Source organism: Procambarus clarkii, chromosome 26, assembly GCF_040958095.1.
Source record: "Procambarus clarkii isolate CNS0578487 chromosome 26, FALCON_Pclarkii_2.0, whole genome shotgun sequence".
In the NCBI taxonomy this organism is placed as follows: domain Eukaryota; kingdom Metazoa; phylum Arthropoda; class Malacostraca; order Decapoda; family Cambaridae; genus Procambarus; species Procambarus clarkii.
The window spans coordinates 22,338,016-22,362,948 of record NC_091175.1 but is presented as its reverse complement, the minus strand read 5'-3'; the positions used below and the strand labels follow the sequence as shown (position 1 = coordinate 22,362,948).

Sequence of the window (24,933 nt, the reverse complement as noted above, 5' to 3'; positions counted from 1 at the left end):
TTTAGTTTCATATGTACCGACAGCATTTAATGTAAACTTTAATTTCATATGTACCAACAGCATTCAATGTAAGCTTTAGTTTCATATATAAGTAAAGCAAAAACTTCTCTTTTGTTTAAGTATCCTCCCGCTGGTCACTCTAACAAATGGAGGCCATAAAAATTTGTTATTGTGTTTCTCGACAAGCTTTGTAATTCAGTGTGTACTCACCTAGTTGTGCTTGCGTGGGCTGAGCTCTGGCTCTTTGGTCCCGCCTCTCAACTGTCAATCAACTGATGTACAGATTCCTGAGCCTACTGGGCTCTTATCATATCAATATTTGAAACTGTGTATGGAGTCAGCCTCAACCACATCACTGCCTAATGCATTCCCACCTGTTAACTACTCTGAAACTGAAAAAATTCTTTCTGACGTCTCTGTGGCTCATTGGGAACCCAGTCTCCACCAGTGTCCTCTTGTTCACATACCACCTGCGTTAAACAGTTTATCCTTATCTACCCTGTCAATTCCTTTGAGAATTTTGTAGGTAGTGATCATGTTTCCCCTTACTCTTCTCTCTTTCGGTGTCGTGAGGTGCATTTCACGCAGCCATTCCTCGTAACTCATGCCTCATAGTTCTGGGACTAGCCTAGTGGCATACCTCTTGTTGGAAATTTCCAACACTAATAAACTACTATTGTATTATAATAAATCATTATTATTATATACTAACTACAGTAGTTCCTAATTTTACTAACGGTAGTGTCAACATAAATTAACCATTGCATCTGCGTATTAATGCTAGAATTCTCATGAAATAGAGTAGCAACATTGCATCAGATAATGTCTAGTTAGACACGTTTATTACCAATGGGTTAGAGAATTGAATGTGGTTCTCTAAAATCATCAGTATTCCGTGTAATAATTACTTACGGATAATATAACTCCCAATAATCTCAAATCGAGAGTTATTAGTTACAATTGTTATCAAGTAATAGTTTTTTCTGTCACGCGCGAATGCCATGGAGAAAACTAAAATCTTCTCCATTTCTCGTTTAACACCATAAAACGAGAATACGATAATATTTAAAGCCCTATAATTGCAACCCAGTCCTCATTAACGTGTTTCATCCATAATCGCGCGGAAAAGAATTATTCGTGATTAATAATTTCTGTGGTGAATGCGAGAGCCGGGTTGAGGGAGGCGGCGACGCCATTGTTTGTACGAGATCTTGTGGAGAGGACAGTTGGTGAGAGAGGAGGGTCCTGGCGTGAAGAGTGGCGAGACACGTGGTGATTGGAAGTTATCGGCAAGAATTACGCTGATACCCAACTAATAGTGAATAATTATTCCTCCACGTGCTCTATAGTGCCCAGCCAGCCAATAACGCGTCTACAATTAAAGCCAAAACCCACAAATACGCGTACAACGCCGTGAACGTCTGGGACTGGCAGACGCGATATCGGCAGACTTCAATATTCCATACACTCACGTTAAGTATAGGTTTCTTTCTTGATGCATCATCTAAGATTGTATATTTGTGAGTAGTCTGTCGTTACATAGTGAGAAGACCCCAAATCCAACGTTAGTACCAATTCGGCATTTCTTCTGTTACATGAATATTGAGCTTAAAAGTAGCCTATTCCAATGCTACTTAATATTCTTTAAATTTCAGCCCGTATGTGAGGCGTCATCGAGTCGTTTTTCTTCATTCGCGTTATTCACCTCTAGTTCCTTCTATGTGGAGATCCTGTGATCACGCGGACCAATGACGAAACTATGTCATAGAAATCGTCTTAAAGCTAAGACTCCTTTCGTACAAATTTAATTCACCTAATTTGATTCTTATACAATTTTGTAGGATCATTATATTGAATAGATTATTACCAGATATGATGATTGGTAATCCATGTGTTTGCTTTGACTGTTGCTCAGTAATTTAATATTCATTAATATTCACAATTTAAGTTCACATATTTGAATCTATAGCAGTTAAGATTTATAATATCATTTACTCAGCAATGAACTGGTGGCGAACCACACTAGTTCCTAGACGTATATGAAGTTCTAGCAATAACCCCCCCCCCCCCCCCAATGTAGGTGTTTGAGGCTCTGACTTTAATTAATTAATCATACAGTCCATTCATTATTTCAAGTGATTATCCTTTTTAATAATTATCCATAGACACTGGTTCTCTAGTGTTATTCTAATGATCACTTTTATTACTTTTCCCTCTTTTCTCAAAAGTGGGTGGTCCTTCGTTTATTAAATCAAATAAGTAAATAATTGAATAATTGAGTCAAGCCCCAGATATCCCACACCTCTGAACTTTTTCCAGCTTCGTCTTGTGCTTGACAAGGTACGGGCTCCATGCCGGGGCCGCATACTTCAGGATTGGTCTTACATATGCGGTATACAAGGTTCTGAATGATTCCTTACACTCAATATGTGTGTGTGTGTGTACTCACCTAGTTGTGCTTGTGGGGGTTGAGCTCTGGCTCTTTGGTCCCGCCTCTCAACCGTCAATCAACAGGTGTACAGGTTCCTGAGCCTATTGGGCTCTATCATATCTACACTTGAAACTGTGTATGGAGTCAGCCTCCACCACATTACTTCCTAATGCATTCCATTTGTCAACCACTCTGACACTAAAAAAGTTCTTTCAAATATCTCTGTGGCTCATTTGGGCACTCAGTTTCCACCTGTGTCCCCTAGTGCGTGTGCCCCTTGTGTTAAATAGCCTGTCTTTATCAACCCTGTCGATTCCCTTGAGAATCTTGAATGTGGTGATCATGTCCCCCCTAACTCTTCTGTCTTCCAACGAAGTGAGGTTCAATTCCCGTAGTCTCTCCTCGTAGCTCATACCTCTCAGCTCGGGTACTAGTCTGGTGGCAAACCTTTGAACCTTTTCCAGTTTAGTCTTATGCTTGACTAGATATGGACTCCATGCTGGTGCCGCATACTCCAGGATTGGTCTGACATATGTGGAATATAATGTTCTGAAAGATTCCTTACACAAGTTTCTAAAGGCCGTTCTTATGTTAGCCAACCTGGCATATGCTGCTGATGTTATCCTCTTGATATGAGCTTCAGGGGACAGGTCTGGCATGATATCAACCCCCAGGTCTTTCTCTCTCTCTGACTCTTGAAGTATTTCATCTCCCAAGTGATACCTTGTATCTGGTCTCCTGCTTCCTACCCCTATCTTCATTACATTACATTTGCTTGGGTTAAACTCTAACAGCCATTTGTTCGACCATTCCTGCAGCTTGTCCAGGTCTTCTTGAAGCCTCAAGCTGTCCTCCTCTGTCTTAATCCTTCTCATAATTTTGGCGTCGTCAGCAAACATTGAGAGGAATGAGTCTATACCCTCTGAGAGATCATTTACGTATATCAGAAACAGGATAGGTCCAAGCACAGAACCCTGTGGGACTCCACTGGTGACTTCACGCCATTCTGAGGTCTCACCCCTCACTATAACTCTCTGCTTCCCATTGCTTAGGTACTCCCTTATCCACTGGAGCGCCCTACCAGTTACTCCTGCCTGTTTCTCGAGCTTATGCATCAACCTTTTATGGGTTACTGTGTCAAAGGCTTTCCGACAGTCCAAAAAAATGCAGTCCGCCCATCCTTCTCTTTCTTGCTTAATCTTTGTCACCTGATTGTAGAATTCTATCAAGCCTGTAAGGCAAGATTTACCCTCCCTGAACCCATGTTGATGGGGTGTCACAAAGTCTCTTCTCTCCAGATGTGTTACTAGGTTTTTTCTCACAATCTTCTCCATCACCTTGCATGGTATACAAGTTAAGGACACTGGCCTGTAGTTCAGTGCCTCTTGTCTGTCACCCTGTTTAAATATTGATACTACATTAGCAGTCTTCCATATTTCTGGTAGGTCTCCCGTTTCCAGTGACCTACTATACATTATGGAGAGTGGCAAGCAAAGTGCTCCTGCACACTCTTTCAATACCCATAGTGAGATTCCATCCAGCCCAACAGCTTTTCTCACATCCAGCTCCAATAGGTGCTTCTTGACCTCATCTCTTGTAATTTCGAACCTTTCCAAGGTCACTTGGTTTGCTGCCACCTCTCCTAGCGCCGTGACTTCTCCCTGTTCTATTGTAAAGACCTCCTGGAACCTTTTGTTGAGTTCTTCACACACTTCTTTGTCATTCTCTGTGTACCTGTCCTTCTCACACTAACATACTCGTTCCTGGTTCTCTGGTATCTCTCTCTACTTTCTGGTGTTCTGTTATTACGGAAGTTCCTCCATGCCCTTTTGTTCAGCTCCTTTGCTTTCATACATTCCCTATTAAACCACGGATTCTTCCTTTGCTTCTCTGTTTTTTCCTGTTGGGCTGGGACAAACCTGCTTACAGCCTCCTGACATTTTTAGGTGACATAGTCCATCATGTCTTGTACGGACTTGGTTCCGAGTTCTGTGTCCCAATGTATATCCCATAGGAATTTATTCATTTCCTCATAGTTTCCCTTTCGGTACGCCAGCCCTTTGTTTCCCAGTTCTTTTTTGGGGGTGATAATTCCTAGCTCAACCAGGTACTCAAAGCTCAATACACTATGATCACTCATTCCCAAGGGGGCTTCCAACTTAACTTCCCTTATATCCGACTCATTTATGGTAAATATCAGATCAAGCAAGGCTGGTTCATCCCCTCCTCTCGTTCTTGTCGGTCCCTTGACGTGTTGACTTAGAAAGTTTCTTGTTGACACATCCAGCAGCTTAGCTCTCCATGTGTCTGGGCCTCCATGTGGGTCTCTGTTCCCCCAATCTATCTTTCCATGGTTGAAGTCTCCCATGATTAGTAGCCTGGATCCGTTCCTGCTAGCCACAGAAGCTGCTCTCTATTATATTGATGGTGGCCAAGTTGTTTCTATCATATTCCTGTCTGGGCCTTCTGTCATTTGGTGGGGGGTTATATATGACTACTACTATAATTTTCTGTCCTCCAGTTGCTATGGTGCCTGATATGTAGTCACTGAAACCTTCACAGTTCTGAATTACCATCTCTTCGAAACTCCAACCTTCTCTTAGTAGCAAAGCTACACCACCTCCTCCTCTCCCTTCTCTCTCTTTCCTCACTACATAGTAGCCCTGTGGAAACACTGCGTTTGTTATGGTGTTTGTTAGCTTTGTTTCTGTGAGTGCTATTATGTCTGGGTTTTCTTCTAGTGCCCATTCTCTGAGTTCACTTGTTTTATTTGTAATCCCATCTTTGTTAGTGAACATTGCCTTGAAGCTCACTTTCTTTAGTTCATTTTCTTGTCCCTTTCTTGGCGAGCATTCTGCTGGTGTGGGAAGCTTTTCTGTGGGTGAGAAGAACTGTGAGGTGGTTTGCAGGGTCTCAGAGGAGTTTGGGGTGAGGGGTGGGGGTTTAAGGGAAACCCCCACCCCACCTGTGTGTGTGTGTGTGTGTGTGTGTGTGTGTGTGTGTGTGTGTGTGTGTGTGTGTGTGTGTGTGTGTGTGTGCGCGTGTGTGTGCGCGTGTGTGTGTGTGCGTGTGTGTGTGTGTGTGTGTGTGTGTGTGTGTGTGTGTGTGTGTGTGTGTGTGTGTGTGTGTGTGTGTGCGCGTATGTGTGCGTGTGTGTGTGCGTGCGTGTGTGTGTGTGTGTGTGTGCGTGTGTGTGTGCGTGTGTGTGTGTGTGTGTGTGTATGTGTGTGTGTGTGTGTGTGTGTGTGTCGATCTTTGAACATGCGGGTGTCTGATCTGTCAATTATTCGAACAAAAATTTACTTATTTACATAAACAATTGACAATTTTCACCCAGAATAATTCTATAAGTGAGCATATTATCTAACACAATTCAAGCTGAATCAAAGTAATGATGGAAATAATCATTGTTTACAGCCAGCTGGCAACACTAGCAAGACAAAAATAGTAAAGTTTACTGAGCTGTGTAGCCGTCAGCAGCAGCAGGAGGTCCAGCACACGTCAACACTGACTCCACACCCAGTAAGCTCTAAGGTACCAGACGGCCTCTCCCGGCCCTCTAGCAACCACACTTCAGCAACCAATAACAAATATTCAGAAACTTTTATATAATACACATTAACAATTTACACCAGAAGTACAACTGTTAAAAAAGCACAATAATCTACGTGGCAGATTACAGCAAGAAATAATTATAGAAGTCGGAAAGTTTTCCGGAGGGTCTTACGTGGCTGATTATAATGAGTGCTAATTTTAGGAGATATTTCAGTAACTTCCTGAAGGTGCATTACGTGGCTGATTAATATGCGTGCTAATTTTAGGAGATATTTCAGTAACTTCCTGAAGGTGCATTACGTGGCTGATTATAATGAGTGCTAATTTTAGGAGATATTTCAGTAACTTCCTGAAGGTGTATTACGTGGCTGATTATAATGAGTGCTAATTTTAGGAGATATTTCAGTAACTTCCTGAAGGTGCATTACGTGGCTGATTATAATGAGTGCTAATTTTAGGAGATATTTCAGTAACTTCCTGAAGGTACACTGCAGCAGGCGAGGAGCCTCTCACTGTGCAAGTCTGCAACTCAGAGATCTTGTGTGTGAATAATGAGCAAAGCTGCACACCCAAGTAACAGCCTAGCAGAGAAGGAGCCACAACAATGGTCATTAACACCAAACAGCGAGTGATGACCACTGTACTCGTCTGCACGATGTTCCTTGTGATCTTCCTCACTGTGAACTATCCTGGCGGCAACATAAGGTCACTCCTGAAGGTCAGTAACGATGAAAGTGTTGCTCCGACAAGGCCAAATAACGTTACTAATGATAATACAGTATTTAATAACAATAAGACTCTACAAGTTTCTCTTACAAGACTACAAGAGGCCGCGACAAGTACTGTCACCGAGGAACAACAAACTACTGAGGTTCCCGGAGATGAAGAAGCAGACGCAGCTTCCGTGGCCCCAGCAGTAAGCCCAGACGACCATCTGGTCCTGGATATCACTGTCAACATGACAGGTGTTGCTCTGACTGTGGACGGTCGCCAGGTGAGGTTCATTGACTGTTTTTGTGTGCGTGCTGCGTGTACTAAGATGTTCTCTCAGTTTTAGGGGCACCAGCAGGCTAAAAGCTAAATACCAAAACGAAAAAACAGAGCAACACAATTATGAAATGAAGGTTGAAAACCATTTACAAAAATGTAGTCTGTGAATCAGGGCGATTATTGCTCCCTTTGTGCCCTGTAATTGGGTTCATAGTCGTAAACCTCGTACCCCCTATTATGTGGAAAATTTCCAGCATTATATACTAATACATAACATAGAAGAATATATATTCTTCCAATATACTTTTCACAGACTTCAAATTATATCAAACTGCAATGGGTGAAAACTTATGAGCGCTTGCCTAATAAGCCAAGTTTTCCTGAAGTTATATATTTTTCAAATTTCTTTTCATATGAAATGATAAAACTTTTCATTACATTATACACGATTTAATATTTTTTAATTTGAGTTAACACTAACGTAGAAATATGACCAAACCTAACCTAAACTAACATAACTAAGTCAGTAATTCAAGTTCTTAATATAATATAATAATATTAATTCAAATAAACCAATTTGAATTTTCTGTTTTTAAATAACAAAATCACAGTGGTCCAGTGGTAGAGTATGCGACTGGCAATGCCGGGGTCGAAGGTTCGTGCCCACCTCACAGCCCTGGTGGGTTTCTCGATGCAACACAAAACGTAACCAACTGTGACACTAGCTACAAAAGATTGTTACTTGCTTAGCTAAATTAACTATTGGTTCAGTTCCTGAACCCATTATGTGCCTCTGTAACCCTTTCCACCACTGCCCACGGGATGGGTATGGGGTGCATAATAAAAACAGAAATTGAATTGTGACACATGTCGACTAAGAACTGAACCGCAGCATATCTGATGATGCAGACATAATGTAACTCGGTCACAATGTTATTAGACTCTTAGTTCAGTGGCTGTACGAGTCTAAAGGCCAAGCAGCATGAGAAATAAGGAATAACCCTTTAATAACCTCCCTTTACTGAGAAATTACCCAGGAACATTTGGTAAGGTTAAGGCCTATGGCCAAAGGGTAGCTTTTCTTTCCTGTTAATGGAATGTACTGTTTTCCTCAGTTAAATATTACACAATATTAAACTACTCATAACTACACTGGGTTGAACGTGTCAAACTGAACAGTTAATGAACCAGTTCTCTTATTCTATGTCATCCGTAACAATGTGTACTTGGATGAAAAAACGATTCTTCGCGGCAGGGGATCGTATTCCAGGGACCATAGGATTAAGGACTTGCCCGAAACGCTACGCGTACTAGTGGCTGTACAAGAATGTAACAACTCTTGTATATATCTCAAAAAAACAAAAAAACAAAAATGTAATCTTTGAAAAAATCTATAGGAGCCGTGATGAAGATTCGAACCGATGCGGTGGGCAGTCCCATGCACCCAGACAATCTTTCTCTATCTAAAAATGTAATGTAATATTACAATCTGAATGTAATCTTTCACACTACATGTTTTACTTCACTACACAATGTGATCCACAGCAGCTCTGGCAGGTTTTCACCGACCTGATCCACACCAACTCTCCCTGACAGGTTTACACCGACCTGAACAACACCGACACCTGGGATAAAGAACTTGTCCGACTCCACGCTGGTCTCCATCTGGTCACCCTGCACCAGGTCACGGGTCGGGTCATGGCCGCACACTCCTTCATGACCTGGCAATTCAGTCTTGATAAAGCTTTCCTCAAAGCTTTGGCAGACATCCAGGAAGGCCGCCTCTTGGTCATCATGGGCGCAGTAAGTGTTAACACTATGTACTGATTCAAAATAAAGGCTTTCAGATTTAAATTATATGCATATAAAAACTTGCAAATGATATATATTTTATAATAAATGACTTCAGACATTGTTTGAAAAAATACGTACAAAAACTTACATTGCAGCCAGAATTCACGACATTCTTGAAGACGACGACAATACGGGTGCTGGAGGAGATGGGCGCCCTCTACATCGACAGGTTGGCCTACAAGGACGCGTGGTGCCTGCTGGTGCACAAGGGCGGCGGGGTGCTGCTCGAGGCCCTCACCACCTTCCTCCCAAAACATAACATCCACAAGCTGGACGTCTCGCCGCTCAGTCTTCACGTCTCGGCCCCTCGCATGCAAGGTGAGTGTTGAAGTTGCTGCCATACTTCTCCTGTACTTGGGTATCCTTTGGACGTCAGTATGAGAAGCATGATGTGCGCTCAAACACTGTAACACGCAAGAGTGAGAGCAGAGGGCTGGGACTGATGTGATTCGCTGCTTGGACTGACGTCATTCACTGCAACTGCTCTTACATCAGGGCGTTATCAGGGGAAGATGGTAAAGGACGATTTTGAATCCATTCAGCTTTCACAAGAGCAGCCGTAGAGGCTTACTAAACACCTTTCATCCTCCATATTTAATATAGAATCTCAAGTCACTCACCAAACACTTCACTTTCTAGGGCTCCATTTTCCCTCAGCACTACAGCCTGTACTCATAAACAAAGGCCAAATACATGTTAATAAAGTCATCAAATCTCCTGTTACTGCAATCTGTCCTGAGGCTCTTTAAAACAGCAGAATACATATACAATATATATATAACACCGCAAGTGGTATTAGAGTCCTTACCAGTGACGAGAAAATTGCTCCTCGAAACTCAGCCACAGCACAGGCCCTGCAAAGGAAGCACCCACCCAGAGCCCTTCAAGGCGACAACATCGTTCCGCCACCAGCCGAGACCATTTCAGACCCATTTACTGTAGGTGAATCTGAGGTCTACAAAGCAGCCCTTTCTATTCCACCTAGGTTAGCAGGCGGCTTTACAGGATTAAAACCTCAACACATCAAGCAAACGTTAAATCCTGCGGTTGGTGATGCTGCACAAGATCTTCTTATGGAATTCACAAGGTTCGTCATTGCGTGCCTGGCTAGTGATATACCTGAGGTCATCAGGCCCATCTGTTTTGGTGCCTCCCTCTGTGCTCTCAAAAAGAAAGATGATGGAATCCGGTCAATCGCTGTTGGCAACACTCTTCGACGCCTGGTTGCCAAGGCTGCTCTCCGGTTGTCAGCCAGCAAGCGGCTGAATTGCTAAAACCAATTCAGCTAGGATTTGGGATCCCCCAAGGCTGTGAAGCGGCTGCTTATGCAGCACGAGCATACATCACCAACATTTCTGACGAAAAGGCCCTGCTCAAACTGGACTTTAAGACTGCCTTCAACATGATTAGAAGAGATTCAGTGCTTTGTGCCGTACATCGCCATTTCCGGCCCCTCTACCCCGTTCATACTATCATGCTACAGTGGTGAGTCAAAGCTGCTCTTTGATGAACACGAAATTAGATCATGTGAAGGTGTTCAGCAAGGTGATCCCCTAGCTCCTCTTCTTTCCTGCCTGAGGTCTAAAAGAAATCACAGAAAGCTTGTCCAGCGAGTTCAACATCTGGTTTTTGGATGATGGCACTATAGCTTTCAGTGCCAGTGCCAATTCCAGTACACAGAATTATGAGGATGATGGCACTATAGCTGGAAGCTAAAGTGCTATCATCCATCACTATAGCTGGAAGCTATAGTGCCCCAGACCACCTCTTGGAAGACATCAGAAAAATAAGAGAACAAGAAGTAAGCCTGGGTCTTTTCCTGAACCCTTTCAAGTGTGAAGTAGTCTCCTCCAACCCAAACATCATAACTAGAATAAGGTCTGCCTTGCCTGGAGCTCATGTCATTAGGGCTGAAAACAGCACTCCTTGGAGCCCCCCTTGGGTCTAACGCCACTGATGAAATCCTTGATAAGAAAATCACAGACCTCAGGAGGATGAAAGACAGGATAGGTGACATCGACGCCCACGATGCTTTATATCTACTCACTAAATGTCTATCCTTTCCGAAGTTAACCAACTTTCTGAGGTGCGCCCCATCCTACGACAGCCCAAAGCTTGAAGAGTATGACCTCTTACTGAAGACAATGCTGGAAAAAGTTGTTAACCTCTCCCTCAACTAATGCCAGTGGAAACAAGCTACTCTTCCTGTCAGGCTCGGCGGCTTGGGTGTCCGCACCGCCACCCAAATTGCTGTCCCAGCCTTCCTGTCTTCCCCCTCAACATCAGATGACCTGGTTAAGGAAATTCTACCTGACATGTGTGACGTAGTAGGGATACAGGACTCCCACTACATGGAATGCGACACAAAATGGGGTACCATGGCAGACCCAGCACTCAAACCAACCATGCCGAAAGCCAAGAAACAATCCAGCTCGGACAGTCACATTGCAGACAAAGAAACCACAGCTTTACTGGAGGCAGCAACAACCCAAAGTGATCGTGCACGCATCACAGCTGTGCAGGCTCCCCATGCAGGGAACTTCCTTTTGGCAGTCCTTATGTCTGCGACAGGCACACGTCTTGATCTGCAGGAGCTCCGTATTGCAGTAGCTCTCCGGTTTGCTGCCCCTATCCACACTGTTCATAGGTGTATTTGTGGTGAGACAGATGCTGACGAATATGGATTGCATGGCCTGCAATGTGGAAAACCTGGCAGTTGGGACTCTAGGCACGATGAAGTCAATGACATCATTAAGAAAACCCTTGTCTTTGCTCAGTGTCCAGCAGAGAGAGAACCCCGCAATCTATTGAACTGTGACTCTGTTAGCTTTGCCTGCCGACCAGCCGGAATCACACTGCGCCCTTGGAAGGGTGGTAGACAGTTGGCATGGGACTATACTTGTGTATCCACCCTGGCAACCACATACATCAACCTCTCTGCCGGCCAAGTAGGAGCCGCGGCGACACGCACAGAGAAAGATACAAGTCAACCAAGTACATTGAATTAGATCACCGGTACAACTTCATTCTAATAGGATCTGAGACCCTAGGCCCATGAGGAGAGAGCGCAAGAAGGTTTCTTAAGGATCTTGGTTCCAGGCTCATTGACACCACAAGAGACCCTAGAGCAGCAAGTTTTCTCTTTCAGCGCCTCAGTGTCGCGATCCAGAGGGGGAATGCCCGCTTCGTCCTCGGTTTCTGCCCGGCGTCGGAGGAGTTCGAAGAAATCTACAGCCTCTAGGAAACAAACTTCCTCTTATGTCCTCTTAATGTTTATTTTTTTTAAACAATCATATATGTAACTGTATAACCATGTATAATAAAGCATAATAAAGTGTACAACATAAAAAAGGGAGTGGCAGGAGAAGTGAACACTCCTCCGTAGTCAGAGTTAAATGGCAAGTTCTTCTCTGAATGCTCTGTGTTTCCTTCTTTGAGGCTGTGGGTTATCTTCAGATTCTTGAGATGATTTCGGGGCTTTAGTGTCCCCGCGGCCCGGTCCTCGACCAGGCCTCCACCCGCAGGAAGCAGCCCGTGACAACTGACTAACACCCAGGTACCTATTTTACTGCTAGGTAACAGGGGCATAGGGTGAAAGAAACTCTGCCCATTGTTTCTCGCCGGCGCCCGGGATCGAACCCGGGACCACAGGATCACAAGCCCAGTGTGCTGTCCGTTCGGCAGACCGGCTCCCCACAATTGCACCAGAGGTGGTACTCCCTTTATATATATATATATATATATATATATATATATATATATATATATATATATATATATATATATATATATATATATATAAAGGGGGTACCATATATATATATAATATATTATATATATAAAGCGGGTACCATATATATATATATATATATATATATATATATATATATATATATATATATATATATATTATATATATATATTATATATATATAAAGGGGGTACCATATATATATATATATATATATATTAGTATATTTTGGTAGCAGTCTTTCCTGTAGACATATTTTATTAAATATGACCGAAAAAGTAAGATTAATAATTCTAACACGAATTTTCTCAATCTTTCGTACATTATGCTTCACTGTTGGAGGTAAATCAAAAATCACTTCTCCAAAATTCATTTTTATTTCTAGTCTGACGCGACACGGGCGCGTTTCGTAAAACTTATTACATTTTCAAAGACTTCACAAATACACAACTGATTAGAACTTGCGTTTCCCTGATTTTATATCTACATTTGAGTGAGGTGGGAAGGGTGATGTGGCATTACATTTGAGTAAGGTGGGAAGGATGATGTGGCATTAGAGGATATTAATAGGGTATTAAAAGTATCAACACAAGACAGAACACGAAACAATGGATATTGAATAGAAGTGTTTGTAGAAAGCCTATTGGTCCATATTTCTTGATGCTTCTCTATTGGAGCGGAGTCTTGAGGTGGGTAGAATATAGTTGTGCAATAATTGGCTGTTGATTGCTGGTGTTGACTTCTTGATGTGTAGTGCCTCGCAAACGTCGAGCCGCCTGCTATCGCTGTATCTATCGATGATTTCTGTGTTGTTTACTAGGATTTCTCTGGCGATGGTTTGGTTATGGGAAGAGATTATATGTTCCTTAATGGAGCCCTGTTGTTTATGCATCGTTAAACGCCTAGAAAGAGATGTTGTTGTCTTGCCTATATACTGGGTTTTTTGGAGCTTACAGTCCCCAAGTGGGCATTTGAAGGCATAGACGACGTTAGTCTCTTTTAAAGCGTTCTGTTTCGTGTCTGGAGAGTTTCTCATGAGTAGGCTGGCCGTTTTTCTGGTTTTATAGTAAATCGTCAGTTGTATCCTCTGATTTTTGTCTGTAGGGATAACGTTTCTATTAACAATATCTTTCAGGACCCTTTCCTCTGTTTTATGAGCTGTGGAAAAGAAGTTCCTGTAAAATAGTCTAATAGGGGGTATAGGTGTTGTGTTAGTTGTCTCTTCGGAGGTTGCATGGCTTTTCACTTTCCTTCTTATGATGTCTTCGATGAAACCATTGGAGAAGCCGTTATTGACTAGAACCTGCCTTACCTTACCCTTTGCGCCTTCAGCCTGAAGTCTCCAAAGGAATTTGTGGACTTACTGCGGGGCGCACGGGCCACAGGGATAAGAGCCTCGTTGGACGTAGAATCGCTGTTCACCAACGTACCTGTGGACGAGACAATCGGAATGATAGCCGACAGAGTGTATCGTGATCCAGCCTGTACTCCTCTTGACATGCCAGAAAGTATTCTGAGGAAACTACTCCAAGCTTGTACTAAAGAGGCACCCTTCTTGAGCCCGGATGGGCACATGTATAAGCAAGTAGATGGGGTCGCTATGGGTTCTCCCCTAGGTGTCCTGTTTTGCAAACTTCTACATGGGTACCATCGAGCAAAAAGTCTTAGTCGACATGAACTTGAAACCGGCCATATACTGCAGGTATGTTGACGACATTTTTACACAGGTACCTGATGTCAGACATCTGCAGGAGCTGAAGGAGGCATTTGAGCAGAGTTCCGTGCTGCGTTTCACTTACGAGACGGAAAAGGATGGGAAGCTGCCTTTTCTAGATGTAACAGTCATGGAAAAGGGCGGAGGTTTCCACACTGCAGTCTACACAAAGGAAACAAACATAGGAATGTGCCTAAATGCCAACAGCGACTGCCCTGACAGGTACAAGAGGAGTGTTGTTAACGCATACGTCGACCGTGCTCTCAGCCACAGCTCAGAATGGAAGCAAGTCGACGAAGAACTCTGTAGGGTAAGGCAGGTTCTAGTCAATAACGGCTTCTCCAATGGTTTCATCGAAGACATCATAAGAAGGAAAGTGAAAAGCCATGCAACCTCCGAAGAGACAACTAACACAACACCTATACCCCCTATTAGACTATTTTACAGGAACTTCTTTTCCACAGCTCATAAAACAGAGGAAAGGGTCCTGAAAGATATTGTTAATAGAAACGTTATCCCTACAGACAAAAATCAGAGGATACAACTGACGATTTACTATAAAACCAGAAAAACGGCCAGCCTACTCATGAGAAACTCTCCAGACACGAAACAGAACGCTTTAAAAGAGACTAACGTCGTCTATGCCTTCAAATGCCCACTTGGGGACTGTAAGCTCCAAAAAACCCAGTATATAGGCAAGACAACAACATCTCTTTCTAGGCGTTTAACGATGCATAAACAACAGGGCTCCATTAAGGAACATATAATCTCTTCCCATAACCAAACCATCGCCAGAGAAATCCTAGTAAACAACACAGAAATCATCGATAGATACAGCGATAGCAGGCGGCTCGACGTTTGCGAGGCACTACACATCAAGAAGTCAACACCAGCAATCAACAGCCAATTATTGCACAACTATATTCTACCCACCTCAAGACTCCGCTCCAATAGAGAAGCATCAAGAAATATGGACCAATAGGCTTTCTACAAACACTTCTATTCAATATCCATTGTTTCGTGTTCTGTCTTGTGTTGATACTTTTAATACCCTATTAATATCCTCTAATGCCACATCATCCTTCCCACCTTACTCAAATGTAATGCCACATCACCCTTCCCACCTCACTCAAATGTAGATATAAAATCAGGGAAACGCAAGTTCTAATCAGTTGTGTATTTGTGAAGTCTTTGAAAATGTAATAAGTTTTACGAAACGCGCCCGTGTCGCGTCAGACTAGAAATAAAAATGAATTTTGGAGAAGTGATTTTTGATTTACCTCCAACAGTGAAGCATAATGTACGAAAGATTGAGAAAATTCGTGTTAGAATTATTAATCTTACTTTTTCGGTCATATTTAATAAAATATATATATATATATATATATATATATATATATATATATATATATATATATATATATATATATATATATATATATATATGCAAACAAGCCTGAATGGTCCCCAGGACTATATACAACTGAAAACTCACACCCCAGAAGTGACTCGAACCCATTATATATATATATATATATATATATATATATATATATATATATATATATATATATATATATATATATATATAGATTGTATATATATATATATATATATATATATATATATATAAAGGGGGTACCATATATATACATATATATATATATATATATATATATATATATATATATATATATATATACATATATATATATATATATAACTGAAAACTCCACACCCCAGAAGGATTCGAACCCAGACTAGACCACACGACCGTACAGTCATGTACAGTTTGGGTTGATATAAATAGGAGCTGCCTCGCATGGGTTAACTGGCCATCTGAAGTCTCCTATAGTCACATGTTTCTCTAATGTTAAGTACAGGATATACCATTGACATTTATTGCCTCAATCCATGTGCTGTTTGAGCAATTGAAGTCCGTACATACAGATGATCCTCTAACCAATCACCTGGAAAATCAGAATTTAGCTGTGCCACGTTTTTGTAATTTATACATATATTTATAATGGAACTTAGACCTTGCGTCAAGTGCTGGATCGGGTTAGATTCTTCAGCAAATTGTTTTCTCTACAAGATTCGTCAATAGTTTTACTTCCAGGTTCATAATTATTTCTGGGTGCACAAGCTGAATGAAGGAGTGGTACCTGATCATATCACCCTGCCCAAGATTTAACCCTACTTAGATTTATCACCTTTTCCTTCCAGGTGGAGGGTGTGGGTGGTATGGCGTGGCGGGGCTGCAGGAGAGGGCCGCCTTCTGTGACACTTATGACGGTTATGGTGACTTCTGCACCTGTCACCACCCGCCCTGGTCGCCCCTCCCACAACACCCAGTAAGATATTGCTCCTATTGTCCAACTTACAAAACATGTTATATAACAAGGAAAGAAATTCCGTATTGTGTCTTGCGGAATTTTGGTTAACATGTAATGCTGTAATACTTTAAAATATTACAATTGGTTGTTGTAAGGTCTGCGGACTAATAGTGTTGTGTATGAGGTGGAGTACGAGATGAAGGAGGTGATCCCTGTGGCCATAGTGACAGCTCGCCGGCTGCCCCACGTCCTGCGTCAGGTGGGGCAGGTGTGGGCCAGCCCCGGCGGCACCAACACACCCATCACCATCTTTGTCGACGGCCACAACCCCGAGGCCCAGGCGCTGGCTGCCCTCCTCCACCTCCCTCTAGTCCAACACCACAATCCCGCCTACATGGGCGAGTGACCATCGCTTATTGTTTAATGATACTTGATTTTTATAGGTGACAGATGTGACATTCATTTAAAATCGTAAAATCTCGAAGCAGATTATGTTTTTATAGCTTTGTTAACATATGTTTTGTCCTAAGATAATTGATTTATTGACAGTTCATATTCACAGGATCGTCAGACCGTGTTAACTGTCACATGAAATACGTCCTGGCGAAGGTATTCCAACGTTACCCACAGGTGGATAAGGCCATTATCCTCGAGGACGATCTTCAACTGGCTCCAGACTTCATCCCGTGAGCCGAAGTTACCCCAATCATTGACCACATTCAATTAATCTTTATAACATATGCCTGGCATTTCTCGACCTCCAATTCCATACACGTTTCAGTCTCAGACTCTAACTTTCAATACAAAGTTCCTGAATCGTCAAGATCAACACAAAATTTACAGAGGAGCATAACATCAAGAAATACATATGCTTATTGGCCCACGAAGGGGACAGCTTATTTTTGCCCAGCAGTACCTCGGTTATACTTATCCGACTACTCCCACCCATTTTCTCAATGGTACAATACCACAGCCCATCTTAATACCACTCTGATTTACCTGAGACTTACTGGATCTTAACGAGAATGTAGAACTACCAAAAAAGTTACGCTTAAGTTAGCTTGAATAAATTTGTATGTTTGTTATATAGGAAACCATTAGGAAACCGCAGGAGACCTAATGACCAATACATAAGAACAAGAGAAAACTGCAGGAGACCTAACAATCAATTCATGCGAGTTTCTGGAAACATTAACCCCTAAAGACTAATACATGTGAGTTTTTTCTCTACTGAAGTCAACAAGAGACCTGTTTAGTGGTAACTGTTTAATGTAGGGACAACTGGGTCATCTCACAAGCAGTGTTGTGAACTGTGTTATTAGTGATTAAGCTCTAGAAAGATAGGGCATTCAACTAGTTAAGTAAAAGGGACACCAAGATATTAACACTAGCTTGAAACATAACCTAGCTTAAAACATAACTCTAGCTTGAAACATTCAACCATGTCGTAGCTCAGTCGATTAAGGCAGCGTCTGAGATGCTCTCGGACGCAGGTTCGAATCCTCGTCACGGTCCTTGTGGATTTGTTCACTAGCTTGAAATATGAGGCAAGTGACGACATCTCCCGAGAAGTTATAGTGAATATTGTAGATTGTGGGAGCATCACTGCGACCGACTGGAGCTACTGTGAACTATGTCAATAGTGAATTATGTACTTGAAGGGATTCAAGTACATAACTCATTCATTCATATAAGTGCTAAGAAGCACTTAAAGCACTTATTTGAAAGCACTCCTTCAAATAAGTGCTAAGAAGATCAAATCATATATGTAGTCGTGTACCTTGACATCCCAAGTCATTTGTGGTAATACCAAAGGGAGGAACCGCATCTATAGTGTTGTGAGGTCCAGTGGGGGGCTTCTGATGGAAACTGTGTTGATTAATAATTTGGTGATTCGTGATGGTGCAACAGCAAATTATTGCTAACAAATAATGCTTTTAAATCTGAATAAAATAGCATGTGCTTTATTTTGAGCTATTATGCATCATCGTCTAGGTTTCAAGTTACCGATTTTGACTCCCAAATACTTTTCAAATATTGTATTATTTACCTCATTAGGTACTTCCACCAGACAGCACAGTTGCTCACGTCAGACCCAAAATTGCTGTGTGTCAACGCCTACAACAGCAACGCCTTCAGCCACACCGCCCTCGACCCCACGCGTCTCTACAGGGTCCACGGGGCCCCTGCCTATGGCTGGATGGTCAGGAGACAAGTAGCAAATGAAATGATCAATAACTGGGCTCCTATGAACCAGGTCAGGAAATATCATATGAGCAGCGTAGTAAGGTTGACAGTCTAGATCAGTCAAACCACATACACAACTCCATTGGCATAGATGTTTTGCTTTTCACTCCCAGAGATTTTGTTAAATAACTCAAATAATTACTAGATCATTAGGAAACCAGGTCAACAGTTACAGTGATGGTGTAAGGAGAGTGTCCTCACTGGTTGGATGCTAATTTTGCATAGGTAACTATAGAAATTATCAGGAGTCCATTCTGACAATTTCACATTTCGCAATTAGCCATTAAGATAGGAATTTTTTTAATTTATTAATACTTGAAATCTGACAGTTGACTGTGCCACAGGCATGAACAAAGGCCAGCGAGATCTGACATTTGTCTGTATGACAGCGTGTGGACTGGGACCTGTGGACGAGACAGACCATCATGGGTGATCGGGACATCCTGGTGCCGGAGATCCCACGCACCAAGCACCGTGGGGGAGGGGGAGTCCACGTCACCGGTATAGAACAAGAGCAGTACTACAACCAGCGGCCCCTCAACGCTCTCCTCAACGTCACCCTCGACCTCCACGGGTAAGTTGTCACCCTCCACGTCCACGGGTAAGTTGTCACCCTCCACGTCCACGGGTAAGTTGTCACCCTCCACGTCCACGGGTAAGTTGTCACCCTCCACGTCCACGGGTAAGTTGTCACCCTCCACGTCCACGGGTAAGTTGTCACCCTCCACGTCCACGGGTAAGTTGTCACCCTCCACGTCCATGGGTAAGTTGTCACCCTCCACGTCCACGGGTAAGATAAACACTTTATCAGTCAAAAGGTATTATCAATTAGGTAAACAAAAACAGCAGGAACAAATTATTTAATTAATTATATTTTTTCTCTTGTATAAAGAAAATCAAAAATGTTCAAATTTTCAAATAAAAAAAGGGATCAAAATTTTCCCGAGTAATCAAGAAAAAGGATAAAATTCCAATTAGCAATATCCCAAATTTCAGTTCTTGAATTAATTAAAGGCCGATTAGCATTAAAAGAATGTTGTATATGTTTTACACGTGCTGGTCCACAGGGCAGAGCTGAACAACTACCTCAAGTTGCACACAAACAACATCCGTACAGGACATGTGGTGCACTTCAGTAAGCACCCGTGTGTGGAGCTGCCCATACCCCGGCACCAGGTGAGTGCCAATGTCAGCTGCCCATACCCCGGCACCAGGTGAGTGCCAATGTCAGCTGCCCATACCCCGGCACCAGGTGAGTGCCAAGTACTGTGCCAATGTAAGGTTACCTTCACGTTGTCTTCATAAGACCGCTGGTATAGATCTGTGGCTATACTTGAATATCCAGTCTTTCCCATGATGAAACCCCCAGCTGGTCACCCCACCCCATGATGAAGCCCCCAGCTGGTCACCCCACCCCATGATGAAGCCCCCAGCTGGTCACCCCACCCCATGATGAAGCCCCCTTTAACTCATCGCCCTTTTTCTTCCACTCTAAAATATATTTTTATGTTTTTCAGATGAACCAGAGCTTCGTGGTGTATGTGAACACGCCATTCGAGATGAGCTCCTCCAAGGCTTACTACGTTGTCGCCAGAGTAAGAAATTCTGCCATTGTCTCATAACCTTGAGCTGCTACTATATTGCCATGTGTTAGAGAATGATATCCACGGATGACTAATAGGTACCCATTGCACTGCACTCAGTCTGGATATCTGCCCTCGAATATTCCAGAGTGCATAAAGCCAAAATGCAAGTATTATATTCGTTATGAGTAGACCTAGATAGGACGAATTCAGCATTTTCATCATAGAAGCTATGTCTCATGAATTAATAAATTATGATGAGGACCCTAAGATGTCCTCTAGCGTGCTGTGTTAGCACTGAAGTGATCCTCAACACCAATGTGATTCAGGACCCAGTGAAGGTCTCAGAAGGACTACCACACACAGGACCCTTGCTCGACCAGTACACCCAGGCCCTGTGCGTCGACCAGTGCATCCAGGCTTTCGAAGTTCCTGATCTTGGTAGTTTTTAATCCATCTGCCATATGCAAATCGGTAATGTTGCACACAATGTCAGAAAAAAAACCATTCCACACTATACCAGGATTACCATATTTGTTTCCATTTATGTGTTTTAAGAGAATACCTGCTGTTAAAGGGGGCAACCAGAGAAACTTTGTCATACCCTATGATATGTCTTTATCCTCGGCAGTGTCTGGGATTGGACGATCATTACTTCTTCGAGAACCTAGAGATGATGTTCACAACTTCCTTCTACGGTAACCAGCTTTACGTCATCGGCTGTCCCAACTCCCCCTTCTGGTAGGTCAATGCAAATATTGGTAACCAATATTACTGGATTATCCTCAGCTAACTGACAGGTCTACAATTGTGTGGGAGACCAAGATAAGGGACTCGACTGATTACTTACACTCTCTCAACAATTGTGAAGTGTCAAAACACACAATAAACCTACCTGAAGTTAACACACAGTTATGTGAAGGCAGCTCATCTTCAAACCATGTTCCCTCATGCTGCGGCTTGAATCTTACTTTTCATAATACGATGTAATATTTATTTTATTCAGAATAATATAAGCACATAGTTTAGACTTGGTTATGCTTGGTTAAGTGTTTTGGATCAGTTGGCAATAATTTGTATTTGCTAAGTGTACACAAGAAGAGAGTGAAGCAATGTACAAGAAAAGCTCTGATCATAGTTATTTGCGACTTCTTTAGACGTATCATCCAGGAATATATAGCCAATGTTATTAACTTAGAGCTTATATATAAAAATTAGGGACCAAAATCACTTGCAGTAGTTTGTTTAGTACTTTTCTATTTGAAGATGTGATGGTGGATGACATATCTAAGGAAACTAAAGGTCAGTTCAAGAATCCAACACTGACATTTGGATCCTTGTTTATATTTTATGTTCAATAAATCTATATGAGTCATTCCTGTCTAAAAGGGTAATTATTAAGAACCATTGCAACATCCTCATTTGCAACTCCCCTGCAACAATGCCCTAAATTTGGTTGTGTATTGTCATGCTTCGGTCCATTTACAATTCAATCGTTCCTTTTCTACCTGTCACCCATCCGTTTTCAGTCCTCAACTCTAACAGTTTATCTACTGTTAATAGCTGTTTACTCTATTAACTGTTAATTCATACACAAATTAGATTAAATAATTCCTCTATGCCAAGTCGAATCTTGATTTGAAATATAGCCCTTAAGTTTCCTAATGACCTGGAGGAGTTACGATAATGCTCATGTCATGCATGTTACGAAACGGTAGATTCTACCTTTACTGCCTTGTCCTTCACACTATAATGACACCTGGCTTAAACAACGACGTGTATCCCTGACGGTCAAATTGACTGCTGCAAAAAATATCTTGTGATCCTTCCCACATGCTTTCATGATTTTAAATAATTAAACCAAAAGCTGCATTTATTACAATAAGAAAACCTCTGCCGCAATACTCGGACCGACTCATTTACATGCATAATATGAGGAGGCATTTGACGATACCTGGGTCTGTCTCACTCTATTTCTCACACACCTCACTCTCTTTTTCTCACTCCTCTCTCTTTCTCGCACCCTCCCTCCCTTTCCCTTTCTCATTATTTTCCCTTCTCTCTTTTCTCCTTATCCCTCTCTATTATCCACCCCCACACCTCTCCTATTCCTCCATCTTCCTCTCTACCTGCCTCTCACCCTTCTCCACCTTCCCCTCAACCCTCTCTCTCACACAGATACAAAGCATATAAAATTATAACAACCTGAACAATTGTTCAAAAGTACAGGGTGGTTGCACAAGAGAATTCAGTGGATAATCCTGGGGAAGGAGGTGGGGGTGGGGACCTGGCTCAAAGTTGACTCTTTAAATGTTCTGAAACTTCACTGCTAAGTATCGCTGCTGCGTGCAAAGTATGATGAATATAATTTTTTTTGAATTTTCAAGAGATCTGTGTATAATGTTTTACAATCCTATAAGAAAATAAATGTTTTAAACTTTTTATCTGAAACTTTTTAATATGATAAGAACTGGTGGACAGTGGCAAAGTCGTTGTGGTCAGAGCATATGACTATACCATGATGGTCACATGCTCACAACAATAAGTTTTTTACTATTTGTAAACGTCAAGCTGTACACGTCTTAGACTAATGTAATGATTCTTTTATTTCCTGTAGCATGACTAGAAGAGCAGAAAACATCTACAGCGTGACACAAGAGGATGTAGATTATGCTACCTCTTTTCCATTCAGGAAACTACCCATAATTGAGCACATGGCTTTTAGGGTACCAACGCTCTCACTGTCAGAGGAAAAAATTCTCAAGAGCTTTGTGCACTACAACATTGTGTAATGCAGTGTGTGTGTGTGTGTACTCACCTAGTTGTACTTGCATGGGTTGAACTCTGGCTCTTTGGTCCCGCCTCATAACTGGTAATGCTGTGTCATGCTTATGACTAATGCTAGTCATGCTGTGTGTGTGTGTGTACTCACCTATTTGAGCTTGCGGGGGTTGAGCTTTGGCTCTTTGGTCCCGCCTCTCAACTGTCAATCAACTGGTGTACAGATTCCTGAGCCTACTGGGCTCTATCATATCTACATTTGAAACTGTGTATGGAGCCAGCCTCCACCACATCACTGCCAAATGCATTCCATCCGTTAACTACTCTGACACTGAAAAAGTTCCTTCTAACGTCTCTGTGGCTCATGTGGGTACTCAGTTTCCACCGGTGTCACCCTGTTCGCGTCCCACCAGTGTTGAATAGTTTATCCTTGTTTACCCGGTCGATTCCTATGAGGATTTTGTAGGTTGTGATCATGTCTCCCCTTACTCTTCTGTCTTCCAGTGTCGTAAGGTGCATTTCCCGCAGCCTTTCCTCGTAACCCATGCCTCTTAGTTCTGGGACTATTCTAGTGGCATACCTTTGTGTGTGTGTGTGTGTGTGTGTGTGTGTGTGTGTGTGTGTGTGTGTGTGAGTATTTGTATTTAAATTGACGATTGGTGAAGTTGGTGGTTGAGCTTTTGTTTATTTTCTATCGTTAGGACATGGCAGTGAGTGTACATTCTTGACCAGGCATATGTAGCCAAGATCTGTTGTATGACAAATATTTAAATCATCCCTACTTCTTAAGCAATAAGTATAAATTGAATTATTCATACCTTAAACATTGTAAATCAATTCAAGGGAACTGAGAGCCATCAACTCATTATTACGTACTTCCAATAAGTAAGCATTCTTTAATTATTTGAAATTGAACTTTGAAATTATATAAAGGGTGCCAGGCCGTTATATATTTTTAATTTATATAAATTTCAATTTATATATGTGGATGCTGCACATATTAATGCAACAAATCACTTATACTGACTAGTATTACGCTGTAAGAATCTTCAGTTACAGAGCCATGTTTCCATATAACAATGATTGTTAAGGTAATAGTTGCAATGTATCTGAGGGTCAGTTGGGAGATTAATGGTCACGTGGGTGATTGTAACACTCGAGTGTTCCTTGAGTCTACACACAACACAAACCAGATCAACAGTTCACATCTCCCCCCCCCCCGTGCATCTTGAGAGATGCACAACTGTCTTATATCCTTCATCACTAACAGCTACATGCTGAAGACGCACCTTCCAAGACCAGCCTTGTAGGCTACCCTTGTGTGTAACTTAAGGGAGACTCCAAGTGTATCTGTACAGATAACATTCAATGTAAGCTTTAGTTTCATATGTAAATAAATCATAAAACGTTTCTCTTATGTTTAAGTAACCTTCCAATTATCATCCATATTCAAGTCACTCTTAACAAGTTGAGACCATTAGGTGCTTTATAATTTCTCGTTACAATGCCCATGGAAATCTATATGGTTATGTGTGTGTCTGTCAGTACTTGAACAAGAATGTGCTTAGTAACATAAACATCTGCGAGTCTATACCCAGTAAAACTTCACAAGTGAACGCTCTAACACAACTCATGCTCAGTCAAGTCTGATGAATATGTTCATCATTTAGGGCCAGCAGGAGTCAACGTCT

The 24,933-nt window shown here is 42.0% G+C and overlaps 1 protein-coding gene across 1 annotated transcript; it reads left to right on the top strand.

The window, feature by feature from the left end:
• Positions 1-6,469: 6,469 nt before the first annotated feature.
• On the top strand, positions 6,470-24,611 carry LOC123756901 (uncharacterized). Its single transcript, XM_069331536.1, has 12 exons — positions 6,470-6,980; positions 8,573-8,779; positions 8,926-9,148; positions 11,216-11,824; positions 16,787-17,029; positions 17,194-17,317; positions 18,588-18,888; positions 19,268-19,452; positions 19,946-20,054; positions 20,396-20,473; positions 21,093-21,202; positions 23,079-24,611. Exons 1-12 carry the CDS (start codon positions 6,591-6,593, stop codon positions 23,251-23,253), a joined length of 2,754 nt encoding a protein of 917 aa, XP_069187637.1. The 5' UTR covers positions 6,470-6,590; the 3' UTR covers positions 23,254-24,611.
• Positions 24,612-24,933: the final 322 nt, after the last annotated feature.